A 13,004-nucleotide genomic window follows, 5' to 3' on the forward strand; every position below is an offset into this window, starting at 1 on the left:
AGGAGCAGGAACCCAGATCCCTGGCTTCCTTGTTCTCCAAATAAGGTAAGTTCCCAATAAGGTAAGTTGAGGTAAGGTAAGTTGACCCGCCAGAAGGGGAGCCACTTAAACAGCATTTAAAGAGGACTGTATATTTTAATATATATATATACAATGAAGATAGAATGCCAGCAGGGGGTTGGGGGCTTTCCAGTGTTTTGCACTGAGTGTCACATGTATGACTATCTGCCCAAAGGACAGAAGTCTTGGGTGTGTGCTCGATGCAAGGAGCTCCTGGTCCTCAGGGAACGAGTTCGTACCCTTGAGGCCGAGGTGACTGCCCTGGAGAAGCAGAGACGGTCAGTTAGGCACTTGGGGAAGACTCTCGGGGGCGTATTAGATGAGCCCCGCTCTGAACGTAGCAGCCCCGTTGCTGCCAGAGAGCGTGAGGGTCGAGAGGGAACAGGGCACCGTGCTGAGGATAAGGGGAATGCGCCCTCAGAAGGGACCTCTTCTTCGGTTGGTGAGCGGGAATCCTTTCGCGCCAAGGAACCATCCCTGAGCAGGGGGAGAGGGGGGGTATTGGTAGTTGGTGATTCGATCATTAGGCAAGTAGACAGCCGGGTGGCGAAACCGCGTACTGACTGTATGGTGACTTGCCTGCCTGGTGCGAAGGTAGCGGACATTACGCGTGTAGTAGATAGACTGATAGACAGTGCTGGGGAGGAGCCTGTGGTCGTGGTGCATGTTGGCACCAACGATGTGGGGAAATGCAGTCGTGAGGTCCTGGAGGAAAAATTTAGGCTGCTAGGCAGGAGACTTAAGGCCAGGACCTCCAAGGTAGCCTTCTCGGAAGTGCTACCTGTTCCACGTGCAGGGCAGGAGAGACAGGCACAAATTAGAAGTCTCAATGTGTGGATGAGACGATGGTGTAAGGAGGAAGGGTTTAAGTTTGTTAGGCACTGGGATGCTTTCTGGAACAAGCGGGAGCTGTACAAAAGAGACGGTCTCCACTTGTCCCCAGATGGAACCAGGCTGCTGGCGCTTAAAATCAAAAAGGTGGCAGAGCAGTTTTTAAACTAAATCTTGGGGGAAAGCCGACAGGAGATGAAATGTCTCTGGTTCGGGAGGACTCGTCTCAAAGAGATGAAGGGTTAGCTACTATTTTTCTACCGGGTAACGGACCGGAGTTGTCCACTGTGAAGGTGACAAACAATATGGACTGTCTGCCAGTGTCTCGAGGCGGCAGGAGGAAGGTGGCGGGCCTAGCTCGCCTGGGAAATTATAGATGTTTGTATGAAAATGCTAGAAGTGTTCAAAGTAAAGTTGGTGAATTGGAATGTTTAGTGTTGGGAGAAAACATAGACATTGTGGGAATTTCAGAAACTTGGTGGAATGAGGAGAATCAGTGGGACACGGTGATTCCTGGATATAAGCTATATCGGAAGGATAGGGAGGGAAGGGTTGGAGGTGGGGTGGCTCTGTATGTCAGAGAGGATATACGGTCCAGTAAGGCTGAGATCAGAGAATTAGATTCACTTTTAGAAATGCTTTGGGTTGAAATAGAGGGCCCCAAAGGAAATTTAACTATGGGAGTTTGTTATCGCCCACCAAATCAAAAGAGAGAGGACGATTATAATATGATGGAAGGCTTAAAGATAGCGGCTAAACGTAAAAACTGTGTTGTAATAGGTGATTTTAACTACCCGCAGATTGATTGGGTCAATATGTGTTCTGGTCGAGAGAAAGAGATTGAGTTTCTTGATGCTCTCAATGACTGTGCTATGGAGCAGATGGTCTCAGAACCTACCAGGGGTGGGGCGATCCTGGATTTGGTCCTAAGTAATGCCCAAGACTTGGTGAGAGATGTAAAAGTGATTGCGCCGCTTGGGAGCAGTGACCATAATGTTATTGATTTCACCGTTTGTATAAATAGGGAGTTGTCCAAAAAGACCACCACAACCACGTTTAACTTTAAAAGGGGTAAATACACTGAGATGAGGAGGCATGTGAGGAAGAAACTGAAAGGAAAGGTACATACGGTCAAAACCCTTGGGGAAGCTTGGACGCTATTTAAAACTATAATCCTAGAAGCTCAGATAAAATACATACCACAAGTTAGGAAAGGCACAAACAGGCATAAGAAAAGGCCTGCGTGGTTAACAAACAAAGTAATGGAAGCTGTAAAAGGTAAGAAGGACTCCTTTAAGCGGTGGAAAACCAGTCCAAGTGAGATTAGTAAAAGGGAACACAGGCTGTGGCAAATCAAATGCAAGACTGTGATCAGGCAGGCAAAAAGGGACTATGAGGAGCATATTGCAAAAAACATAAAGACCAACAATAAAACTTTCTTCAAATATATTAGAAGTAGGAAACCAGCCAGGGAGGCAGTGGGGCCCTTGGATGACCATGGGGTAAAAGGATTACTGAAGGAGGATAGGGAAATGGCTGAGAAGCTAAATGAATTTTTTGCCTCCGTCTTCACTGTAGAAGAAGAGAACTTTTTGCCCACCCCAGAACCACTAATTTTGGAAGGGGTGTTGAAAGACCTGAGTCAGATTGAGGTGACAAATGAGGAGGTCCTACAACTGATAGACAAATTAAAAACTAATAAGTCACCGGGTCCGGTTGGCATACATCCGAGAGTTCTGAAGGAACTCAAAGTTGAACTTGTGGATCTTCTAACAAAAATCTGTAATCTTTCATTGAAATCTGCCTCCATTCCTGAGGACTGGAAGGTAGCAAATGTCACCCCCATCTTTAAAAAAGGTTCCAGAGGAGATCCGGGAAATTACAGGCCAGTCAGTCTGACTTCAATACCGGGAAAGTTGGTAGAAACCATTATCAAGGACAGAATGAGTAGGCACATTGATGAACACGGGTTATTGAGGAAGACTCAGCATGGGTTCTGCAAGGGAAGATCTTGCCTCACTAACCTGTTGCATTTCTTTGAGGGGGTGAACAAACATGTGGACAAAGGAGACCCGATAGATGTTGTTTACCTTGACTTCCAGAAAGCTTTTGATAAAGTTCCTCATCAAAGGCTCCTTAGAAAGCTTGAGAATCATGGAGTAAAAGGACAGGTCCTCTTGTGGATCAAAAACTGGCTGAGTAATAGGAAGCAGAGAGTGAGTATAAATGGGCAGTCTTCGCAGTGGAGGACGGTAAGCAGTGGGGTGCCACAGGGCTCGGTACTGGGTCCCATGCTCTTTAACTTGTTCATAAATGATTTAGAGTTGGGAGTGAGCAGTGAAGTGGCCAAGTTTGCGGATGACACTAAATTGTTCAGGGTGGTGAGAACCAGAGAGGATTGTGAGGAACTCCAAAGGGATCTGTTGAGGCTGGGTGAGTGGGCGTCAACATGGCAGATGCGGTTCAATGTGGCCAAGTGCAAAGTAATGCACATTGGGGCTAAGAATCCCAGCTACAAATACAAGTTGATGGGGTGTGAACTGGCACAGACTGATCAAGAGAGAGATCTTGGGGTCATGATAGATTACTCACTGAAAGTGTCAAGACAGTGTGCGTTTGCAATAAAAAAGGCCAATGCCATGCTGGGAATTATTAGGAAGGGAATTGAAAACAAATCAGCCAGTATCATAATGCCCCTGTATAAATCGATGGTGCGGTCTCAATTGGAGTACTGTGTGCAGTTCTGGTCGCCGCACCTCAAAAAGGATATTATAGCTTTAGAGAAGGTGCAGAGAAGGGCAACTAGAATGATTAAAGGGCTGGAGCACTTTCCCTATGAAGAAAGGTTGAAACGCTTGGGACTCTTTAGCTTGGAGAAACGATAGAGGTTTACAAGATAATGCATGGGATGGAGAAAGTAGAGAAAGAAGTACTTTTCTCCCTTTCTCACAATACAAGAACTCGTGGGCATTCGATGAAATTGCTGAGCAGACAGGTTAAGACGGATAAAAGGAAGTACTTCTTCACCCAAAGGGTGATTAACATGTGGAATTCACTGCCACAGGAGGTGGTGGCGGCCACAAGTATAGCCACCTTCAAGAGGGGATTAGATAAAAATATGGAGCACAGGTCCATCAGTGGCTATTAGCCACAGTGTATGTGTGTATATAACATTTTTTGCCACTGTGTGACACAGAGTGTTGGACTTGATGGGCCGTTGGCCTGATCCAACATGGCTTCTCTTATGTTCTTATGTTCCTCCCCCTGCTGCTCTCACTGTGTTTCTCCCTCCTGCCATCCTTTTTTTTTCTCCTCCATGCCTGTCACTTCCTCTCTCTCATCACTCTCTTTCTGCATCCCCATCACTCTCTTGGCCTCTTTGCATTCCCCTCTTGCACCTCCCATCACTCTCTTGAGAGCCAGTTTGGTGTTGTGGCTAAGTGCGTGGACTCTAATCTGGGAGAAACTGGTTTGATTCCCCATTCCTCCACATGCACCTCCTGAGTGACCTTGAGTCAGTCACAGTTCTTGAAAGAGCTCTCTCAGCCTCACCTACCTCACAGGGTGTCTGTTGTGAGGAGAGGAAGGGAGGGAGGGAAATTGTAAGCTGCTCTGAGACTCCAAGTGAAGGGTGGGGTATAAATTCAATATCTTCTCTTCTACTCTCCTTACTCCCCCCTCCCACACCACAGCAGCAGTGGTGGCGGCAGCTCTTTAGAAATCACAACAGATCTCCTAACTACAAATATCAATTCCCTGTGGTGTTGCCAGCTCCAAGTTGGTGGGGGTGGAGTCTTGGCAGTATGAGGTTTGCGGAGGGAAGCAAACTCAGCAGGTTATAATGCCATAGACTCCACCCTTCAAAGGAGCCATTTTCTCCAGGGGAACTGATCTCTGTCATCTAGAAAGCAATTATAATTCTGGATGATCTCCAGACCTTACCTGGAGGTTGGCAACAGTAGTTCCCATAGCAAAACTGGCTGCTTTGGAGGGTAGAGTCTATGGCATAATACCTGTCAGATGTCCTTCCCCTCCTCAAACTCCACCTTCCTCAGGATCCACCCCTCAAATCTCTCGGAATTTCCCAACCTGGAATTGGCAGCTCTTTCCCATCAAACACCCAACCTGTCTTTATCTGCCCCTCTTATCTTCAGCTTTCCATCTCCATCCTCCTCCGCCACTGCCTCTATCTAGGAAAAAGCACAGTTTTTCTTCACAGAGAGGGCCCTGAAGCAGTTTATGTTATTTTGTCTTCCTTTTTATCAGCACAACAACCCTGTGAGGTAGGTTAGGCTGAAAGTATGTGACTGGTTCAAAACTGCCCAGTCATTTTCCATAGCAAGATGAGGAACTGAGCTCCCAGACCCTAGTCTGAAGCACTAATCACTGCACCACCCTGCTTTCATATGTCGGCTGCTGTTGAACAGCAGTGAGCAGCCAGGGCTAGGTGGGGTCATGCAAGTCATGAGTTTTTATACTGAACTAGCAGTAAAACCCGTTGTAGGAGGAAACACAATGGGCCCTAGAAAAAAATATTCAGGAGGGGTATGATGAATGTGTAGTTGGCAGGAAGGAAGGAAGATAGACAAACGGAATGGAAGAGTGGGACAAAGAAAGAATGGTAGGGAAAAGATAGGGAGAAAAGAGTGAGATAGGGAGAAAAGATAGAGAGAAAAGAGTGTCTAGCTGCACCATCTCATCAAAATTGTTCTGCCGAGCTATTGTGTTTATGAAATAATTGTAATTGCTTTTATTAATATATGATTTTAATGTGATTTTTATTTATGTTGTGCTCCGCCCTGAGCCCCTACGGGGGAATGGGCAGAATATAAATAAACTTAATAATAATAATAGCCCTTTCTCCATTCAACTTTGCTCCAGATCTACTGAGCATTGAATCCACCTGCTACAAACTTGCATCATTCAAAATGATTCTTCATTTAAAAATATGCTCCTCACTAGGGATGGGCACAGACCAGAAAATGTTGGTTTGGTTCATGAACAGAACTGGACTGGTTCCTGGACCAGTTCGCGAACCAACCACAGCTTGGTTCGCAAACCAGTTTGTGAACTGGTCCAGTTTTTTTAAAAGCCCCACACAGGGCTTTGAGGCTCCGAAATGGCAGGTTGTATCCAGTGTACCCACCAAGTCTGGTCCACATTGGACTTCGTGGGGCTGAGTTACAGACCCCTAAAATAGGTCATTCAGTGCAATGCTTTTCAAAGGGATGTCTGGTATCAAAGACTTTAAGGTCATTCCTATTTCAAAAATCATTGGTTTCTAAAATCTTTGTATCACGTTTGGACATGGTTGAAACTGAGAATTTATCAAAAAAATTCAAGATGGGTCTCACCAGTAGAAGCATTTACTCATCCAAATCTTTTAAAGACAAATCAGAATTATAAATGTGATGACTTGCTTGGAAAAGATAACCAACTGAAAAATAAAGAAGAATTGAAAAATGTGGATATTAAAATGAGCTGGTGGTTGAGAATGCAAGTTGAATCGAGATATGCTAAAGATAAGATGACAGGTTTTAATACAGAACAATATGTATTCAATAAAATTTTGTTGGGACCACAAGAAAAGCTAATCTCAAAATTATATGCTTATCTACTTCAAATGAAGACCCAAGATGAAGTCGTAAAAGATTGTATGGTTCAATGGGAAAAAACTTTGGATATAATATTGCATTAGAAGATTGGGAGAGGCTGTGGAAACTTAACGTCAAATTAACTAGGTCAGTAACTTTCAAAGAAAATTTATATAAGATGCTTTATAGATAGTATTTGACACCACAGAAACTTTGTAAGATGTATACTAATATTTCCAACAAATGCTGGAAATGTACCAAACATATTGGTTCTTTCTTTCATATGTGGTGGTCATGTGAAACTGCGAAAAGATACTGGAAAATGGTTCATGAAATGTTACAGAAGATCACCAAGACACAGATTCATTTTAAACCAGAACTATTTCTATTGAATATATTCCCTGAGGACTATTCAATGAGAAGAGACATTTGTTGGCACACTTCAACACAGCTGCTAGGATTCTCCTGGTGCAAAGATGGAAGTCCCAGGAAATTCCCACGAAAATGGACTTAGTGGGAAAAGTTTTGGAAACAGAAGAGATGGATTTTTAATCCCAGTTGTTAACTGGAAAATCTAAAGAAGAAGCAAGAAAATGTTGGATTAAACTTTATGCCTGGTTAGATAACCAAGATTCTTAAGATTCTCTGATGTGAATTTATTTTTTCCATTTTTTCCTGAATTTTATATTATAAAATCTGCCTCTATTGGGATTGTCAAATTTATTGGGCAAGTTTAACAAATGGAGTATACCATAAAATGTGTAATGGACTTAGTGTAACTGAGACAATAATATCCAAGGATAAATTTATAATAAAAATGATTGTAGAATTATAATTTTTGAAAGTTTTTCTAGATAAAATAATACCGGAATGTAATTTGTTCTATACCTCCCAACTCCCTATCCCCTTCTTTTGCCCCCCAAGTTGGAATAAAGAGACGGTTCTTTTCTTACTTTCTTAAACTAATTAAACTTTTTGAAAATCAAAGGGATGTCACCTCTGCTGGTTCAGAAGTGACAAAAACTGACCTGGGTGAGCTAGAGGCCTTCAATGCACACAATTCCTCCCTGGGGTGACCCTCCACATGGCCCACATGTTACATGCATGTCAGATTTGGGGGGGATCCAAGTAGCAGATTTTTTTGAGGATCAGAAAGGGTACCCCACAGCTGAGGAAGAGGGCAGTTAGCCAAACCCCACAGAAATCTGTAGATAGTTTGGGTGCCTGAGTGGAAGAGGAGAGAGGAAACTCCCCGGGCAGAGACTCAAGCAACGCAGGAAGAAACAAGGTGCTTTTTGGAGGAGCAGAAAGGAGACCCCACAGCCAGGGAAGAGGACAGTTAGCCAAGCTCCCCAGAAATCTGTAGGTAGTTTGGGTGCCTGAGTGGGAGAGGATACCCCCCCTGGCAGAGACTCAAACAATGCAGGAAGAAATGGGGTGCTTTTTGGAGGAGCAGAAAGGGGACCCCACAGTCAGCATGCAGAGAAAGGGTGGTTTTCAGAACCCACAAAAGTGAACAGTCCACCCCCAAATCAAATCGAAAACATGTTTCAAAAGAAAAAAATCTATCCATGTTTCCCACTCCTCACAGAAAAGAAAAAGGCGTGGGGGGGGGGGGAATGTAGCTCTGAATGCAAGGAAAGGATAAAAAAGAGAGAGGTTATGCTTTTACTCTGACAGTTTTATAGAGGTCAGGAGATTCAACAGGTTTCTCCAACCACCCCAGTAATTCCCGCCCCCCCTCAGTCCACCAAAAGATATTCTTTCACGTTCAAGGAGAACAAGACTCACAAAAACCAGATGCAAACAGAGGACAAGAATGCGCCTCCATGATTATATACATTCCGCCCCCCACCACCACCATCCTGAGGAAGTCAGATTGATGCCTTTCATTGGAAATCAGACTTGCTTGTCAGCTCCAGACTGTCACTATTGGTCCCTTGATGGCTGGAAATATCCCACCCATACCCACTTTTCAGCACCAAACTCCATGGGTGGAGTTTCTTTGCCAAGAGTGCTCAAGAGGTTCCAAACTGGGCAGAAAGTTCGGAGACTTCCTGGTCTGAACATGTGATTTTTAAACTGAACTGTCTGAACCTCAAACAAGGTAAAGTCTGGGCCAGATTTTGTTCGATGTTCGGGTCTGTGCCCATCTCTAGTCCTCATCTTTTGTAGAGTTTTACTTCTATATTTGAAAAGAAGGATGCTCCAGGCAAGGATTCCTGTTTCCCATGCGGCGATGCGCTCATGGCTGCTGTGCACTGCCTCTTTCACCTGCCTTTCACCTCTTTCACCTGGGATCCAGGCAGCTGAAGAGGTGGCAGTGCACCTCTCTGCCACTTGGAGGCTACCTTCCTTTGCCACCACCACTTTTGCCTGCCCGGAACCCTGGCAGGCCTGGTGCTAGGGCCTTGGGTGTCTCAGGCTGGCATCTGTCCTGTGCCCCACCCACCTGTGCCTGCCCTGCCACTGCACCCCTGCCCATGGTGAGAGCAGGCACAGTGGTGTAGATGGAAAGGTTGGCAGGCTCCAGCCAAGCCAGGCATGTGCAGTGCACTCTTGGAGGTGCAGAGCTCCTCCGAGAGCGCATTGTGGAAGCGTTCTCCTCTGAGTCATGATCGGAGAAGCCATGCTGATGCCCCACCTGGCTGCTTTCACCTTGAAAGCAAGAGCAGCCAGGTGGGACGTATTCTCCTCTGAATTGGGCCTCCCTTGTGAGGGAAGCCTGGCTCGGAGAAGCTGTGCCGATTCCCCTCCCAGCTGCCTTTGCCTTAGGAGAGCACATGTCATTACACCTCTAAGCAGAGCACCTAGTGACTTTCTGAATCAGTACTACTGCAAGTGAACAATGGATGTGGCTTTGGGGAGTAGTTTTAAAACTCGGAGGGAATGTTTTACAATTGCAAACTTAGATCTGCATGTTCAGGAAAACGCCTGTTCAAAAGTACTCTTGAGAACTGCAGGGCAACTCCAGGATGAAAGTGTTTTCATTGCCCATTCAAAAAAAAAAATGAATGTAGGGAGGGAGGGAGAAAGAGAAATAGTTGGGAGATGTGGAGATGGAAAACACAAAGCAAGACAGAAGTGACAGCAATATGCAATGTAGACAATTACTTTTAAATACGCACAAAGAAAGGATTTTCTGTCAAGTGTAGAGACAAAGAGAAATGGAAGGAAGGAAGGTAGATAGAAAGAGGCTGCAATCGTACATGTTAAATAATGCAGTTTCAATCCAGTTTCAAAGCACTTTCCACCTGGAGTTTGCCAGTTCACACAGTAAAATCTAGCTGGAAAGTGCATTGGGAGTGGTTTGGAAGTAGGGTTGCCAATCCCCAGGTGGGGGCAGGGGATCCCTCAGTTTGGAGGCCTTCCCCTGCTTCAGGGTCATCAGAAAACAGGGTGGGGAGAGGGGAAATGTCTGCTAAGTACTCCCTTATTCCCTATAGAGACCAATTCCCATAGAGTACAATGAAGAATTGATCTGTGGGCATCTGGGCATTTCCTAACCTGGAGCTGGCAACCCTTGTCAGGTCTGTACCCAAAGATTCCTCACTTAAAGGCCAAAATAGGCCCCCTCACCTTGCTTTTTACTGACAGAAGCAAGCTCGGAATACTGTAGTTGCCTTACCATGGGGGTTGTTACCTTTTTAATAAGCCATTGCATGAATCCAATGTGGTACAGCATAGACATCACTGTGCTGAAAAAAACAATTATGGGCAGCACCTGATTTGGAGACAGAACAAAAGAAGTTCAGTGAGTGGAAAGAACAGACTTAGACCGATTTAACAGCTATTCCCTCCCCCAAGGGAAGACTGGGAGCTCTAGTTCAGAACAAAGGCAATAGAAATAACAGCATCTTCATTAGATTACAGTTATCGTTATTCTTGGCGAGAAGCCCCGCATCCAAACTGGAGCAGCATTTTGGTAGCATCATCTACTTTCCCTAAGTCCCCTTCAATTTGCGGTGATTGTTCCCAAACCTATTTTGGTACAGTCCCCCCCCCCCCCCCCCCAAAAAAAAAAAAAAGATCACACTCAAAGCATGTTTGTATTCCATGTGGATGGAAAGGTATGAATGGCCAGGGATCAGCATACCTGTGGAACCGCCTCTCGCCATATGTCCCATGCAGGGCAGTAAGATTTGCTGATCAATACTAGCTGGTAGTCCCTGGCCCAAAAGAGGTCCTACTGGCTTTAACTAGGGCCAGGGCCTTCTTGGCTCTGACCCTGACCTGGTGTAGGGTCGCCAATCCCAACTGGGGGCAGGGGATCCCTCGGTTTGGAGGCCCTCCCCCTGCTTCAGGGTTATCAAGAAATGGGAGCGGGGAGGTAAATGTCAGCTGTGCACTCCATTATACCCTTTGGAGACCAGTTCCCATAAGATATAATGGAGAATCAATCTGTGGGTATCTGGGGCAGGGGGGGCGTTTTTTGAGGTAGAGGCACCAAATTTTCAGCATAGTCTCTGGTGCCTTTCCTCAACCCCCCCCCCAAGTTTTCAAAAGACTGGACTGGGGGTTCAATTATATGACCCCCCAAATAAGGTGCCCCTATCCTTCATTATTTCCAATGGGGGCATTTAAAAGGCACACGGTCCCTTTAAATGTGATGGCCAGAACTTCCTTTGTAGTTCAGTCGTGCTTGTCACAACCTTGCTCCTGGCTCTACCCCCAAAGTCCCTAGATATTTCTTCAGTCAGATCTGGCAATCCTAACCTGGTGGAATGAGCTCCCCACTACAGTTTTGCAGGGCCTGTAAAATGGAGCTCTTCCACCAGGCTTTCAACTTGAAGCCATGAACATATGATATGATTGGCCGGCCCTCCTGCTGTAAACTTGTGGTAAATCTGTTTTAAATCAGTCCAGACCTGTTCTCATCTGCTCACATGATTTATATTACTGTGCTTTAAAATCGGGAAACTGGATTTCAGTGAGCAGACATGGAGATATCGCCATCTGTTTGATCTGTAACTTGTATGTTTCACATTGTTTTTATGGATAATTGTATACTTTTACTGTGATATTTTATTGTATTTATGTTATAACTCTTCCTGAGCCTGCCTTGGTGGATGTGTGGGATAGAAATCCCATCAAATAAATAATCATTTTTTTGCAGGGCTCTTCCACATCAATGCCATTTCCCTTGTCTCAGCCTCTTGTGGCTGCCGCACAAATACTAAAGCTAACCCTTTCCTTGGAAATTAGGAATTGAATTATCAATTACTTTAAAATCCTTACATCAAGATGAGGGTCCACCTATTTTTAAAGGTTTTACAGAACACATCTTTTTTTCTTTTAAAATTGTTAACAGGATAGGGAGTTGTAAGAACATAAAAAGACCCCTGCTGGATCAGACCTGTGGCCCACCTAGTTCAGCATCTGGTTTCACACAATGGCCAACCAGTTGCTCTGAAGGGCCAACTAAAAGAGCACGCAGGCCAAGGCCTTCCTGTGATGGCACCTCCTAGAACTGGTATCAGAGGTATCTTTTGTCTTTAGTCACCATGGCTATTAGCCACAGATGGGACCTCTCCTTCATGCATTTGTCTTTTAATGGCCACCACTACATCCACTGGCAGTGAATTCCACAATTTAATCACTCATTGGATAAGTATTTCCTTTTATCCATATTGAATCTGTTGTTATCCATGTTGAATCTGACTTCATTGGGTGGCACCGAGATCCAGTATTATAGGAGATAGAGAAAAAGTTTTTCTGTTCAGTTTTGAGTCTAGTTTTGATCAGTGAAATCCAGTAAGGCTTTCTTTCTCATGCAATCCTGATCCATATTGTGGATGCATGCATGTGTGGTTTTGTTTTGTTTAGACCACCCAGATTTTTTACTTCTATCATGTCTGTTTTAGCCAGGCATATTTTCAGCAAATTTAACTATGGAAACTTAGCTTTGTGTTACAGCAGATTCAGTGATTCATTGTTTTAATGGCTTAACTCTTTTGATTTTACAGTGATTATACAATTGTATATTTTTAAATATTAGACCATTGAAAAGTCTTTTTTAGGCAACTAAGACTGGCCATTTTCTAATGCTTTCCTTTTCCTGACATCACAAACTCTAATGCTATGATACTTCCAAAATGAACTTTAGAATTATATCCAGGTGTTCTGACCCTTAGGTATTTTCTCACAGTGAGCTGTCAGTTAATCCAGGCTAATGTGGTTGTACTGAAATTGCTGTGATGTGAGAACAGAACCTTTTCCAGACTAAATAAATAATATATCAAAATGTCTTAAATAAGTGTGTGTATATTTTCTTAATCAACTTCTGTCATATTGGGCAAACATTCTCCTGGCATCTATAGCAAATTCCACTTATGATTGTCTGCTGGCATCCTTGCCTCCTTTTTTACTCAGTGCTTTCTCACTCATGATGATGTTCCTAGGATTTCTCAGGAACTGTCAGCTGTAGTTCAGGTTTGATCAAGAAATCTGAGTGTCTATTTATTCTATCCAGTGTGATGTTGTCACCGTGGCAATATGACATTACACCTCAGGTACTGG

At 44.4% G+C, this 13,004-nt stretch overlaps 1 protein-coding gene across 2 annotated transcripts in view; it reads right to left on the minus strand.

The window, feature by feature from the left end:
- The window catches only part of SLC28A3 (solute carrier family 28 member 3), a 95,546-nt gene that overhangs the window by 35,770 nt on the left and 46,772 nt on the right, over positions 1-13,004 (minus strand). For both annotated transcript variants that reach the window (XM_060235412.1, XM_060235411.1), the window contains one exon: positions 10,129-10,209. In XM_060235412.1, coding sequence (XP_060091395.1) covers positions 10,129-10,209 — 81 coding nt within the window. The remainder of the gene's footprint in view (positions 1-10,128; positions 10,210-13,004) is intronic.

Source organism: Heteronotia binoei, chromosome 4, assembly GCF_032191835.1.
Source record: "Heteronotia binoei isolate CCM8104 ecotype False Entrance Well chromosome 4, APGP_CSIRO_Hbin_v1, whole genome shotgun sequence".
Classification (NCBI taxonomy): domain Eukaryota; kingdom Metazoa; phylum Chordata; class Lepidosauria; order Squamata; family Gekkonidae; genus Heteronotia; species Heteronotia binoei.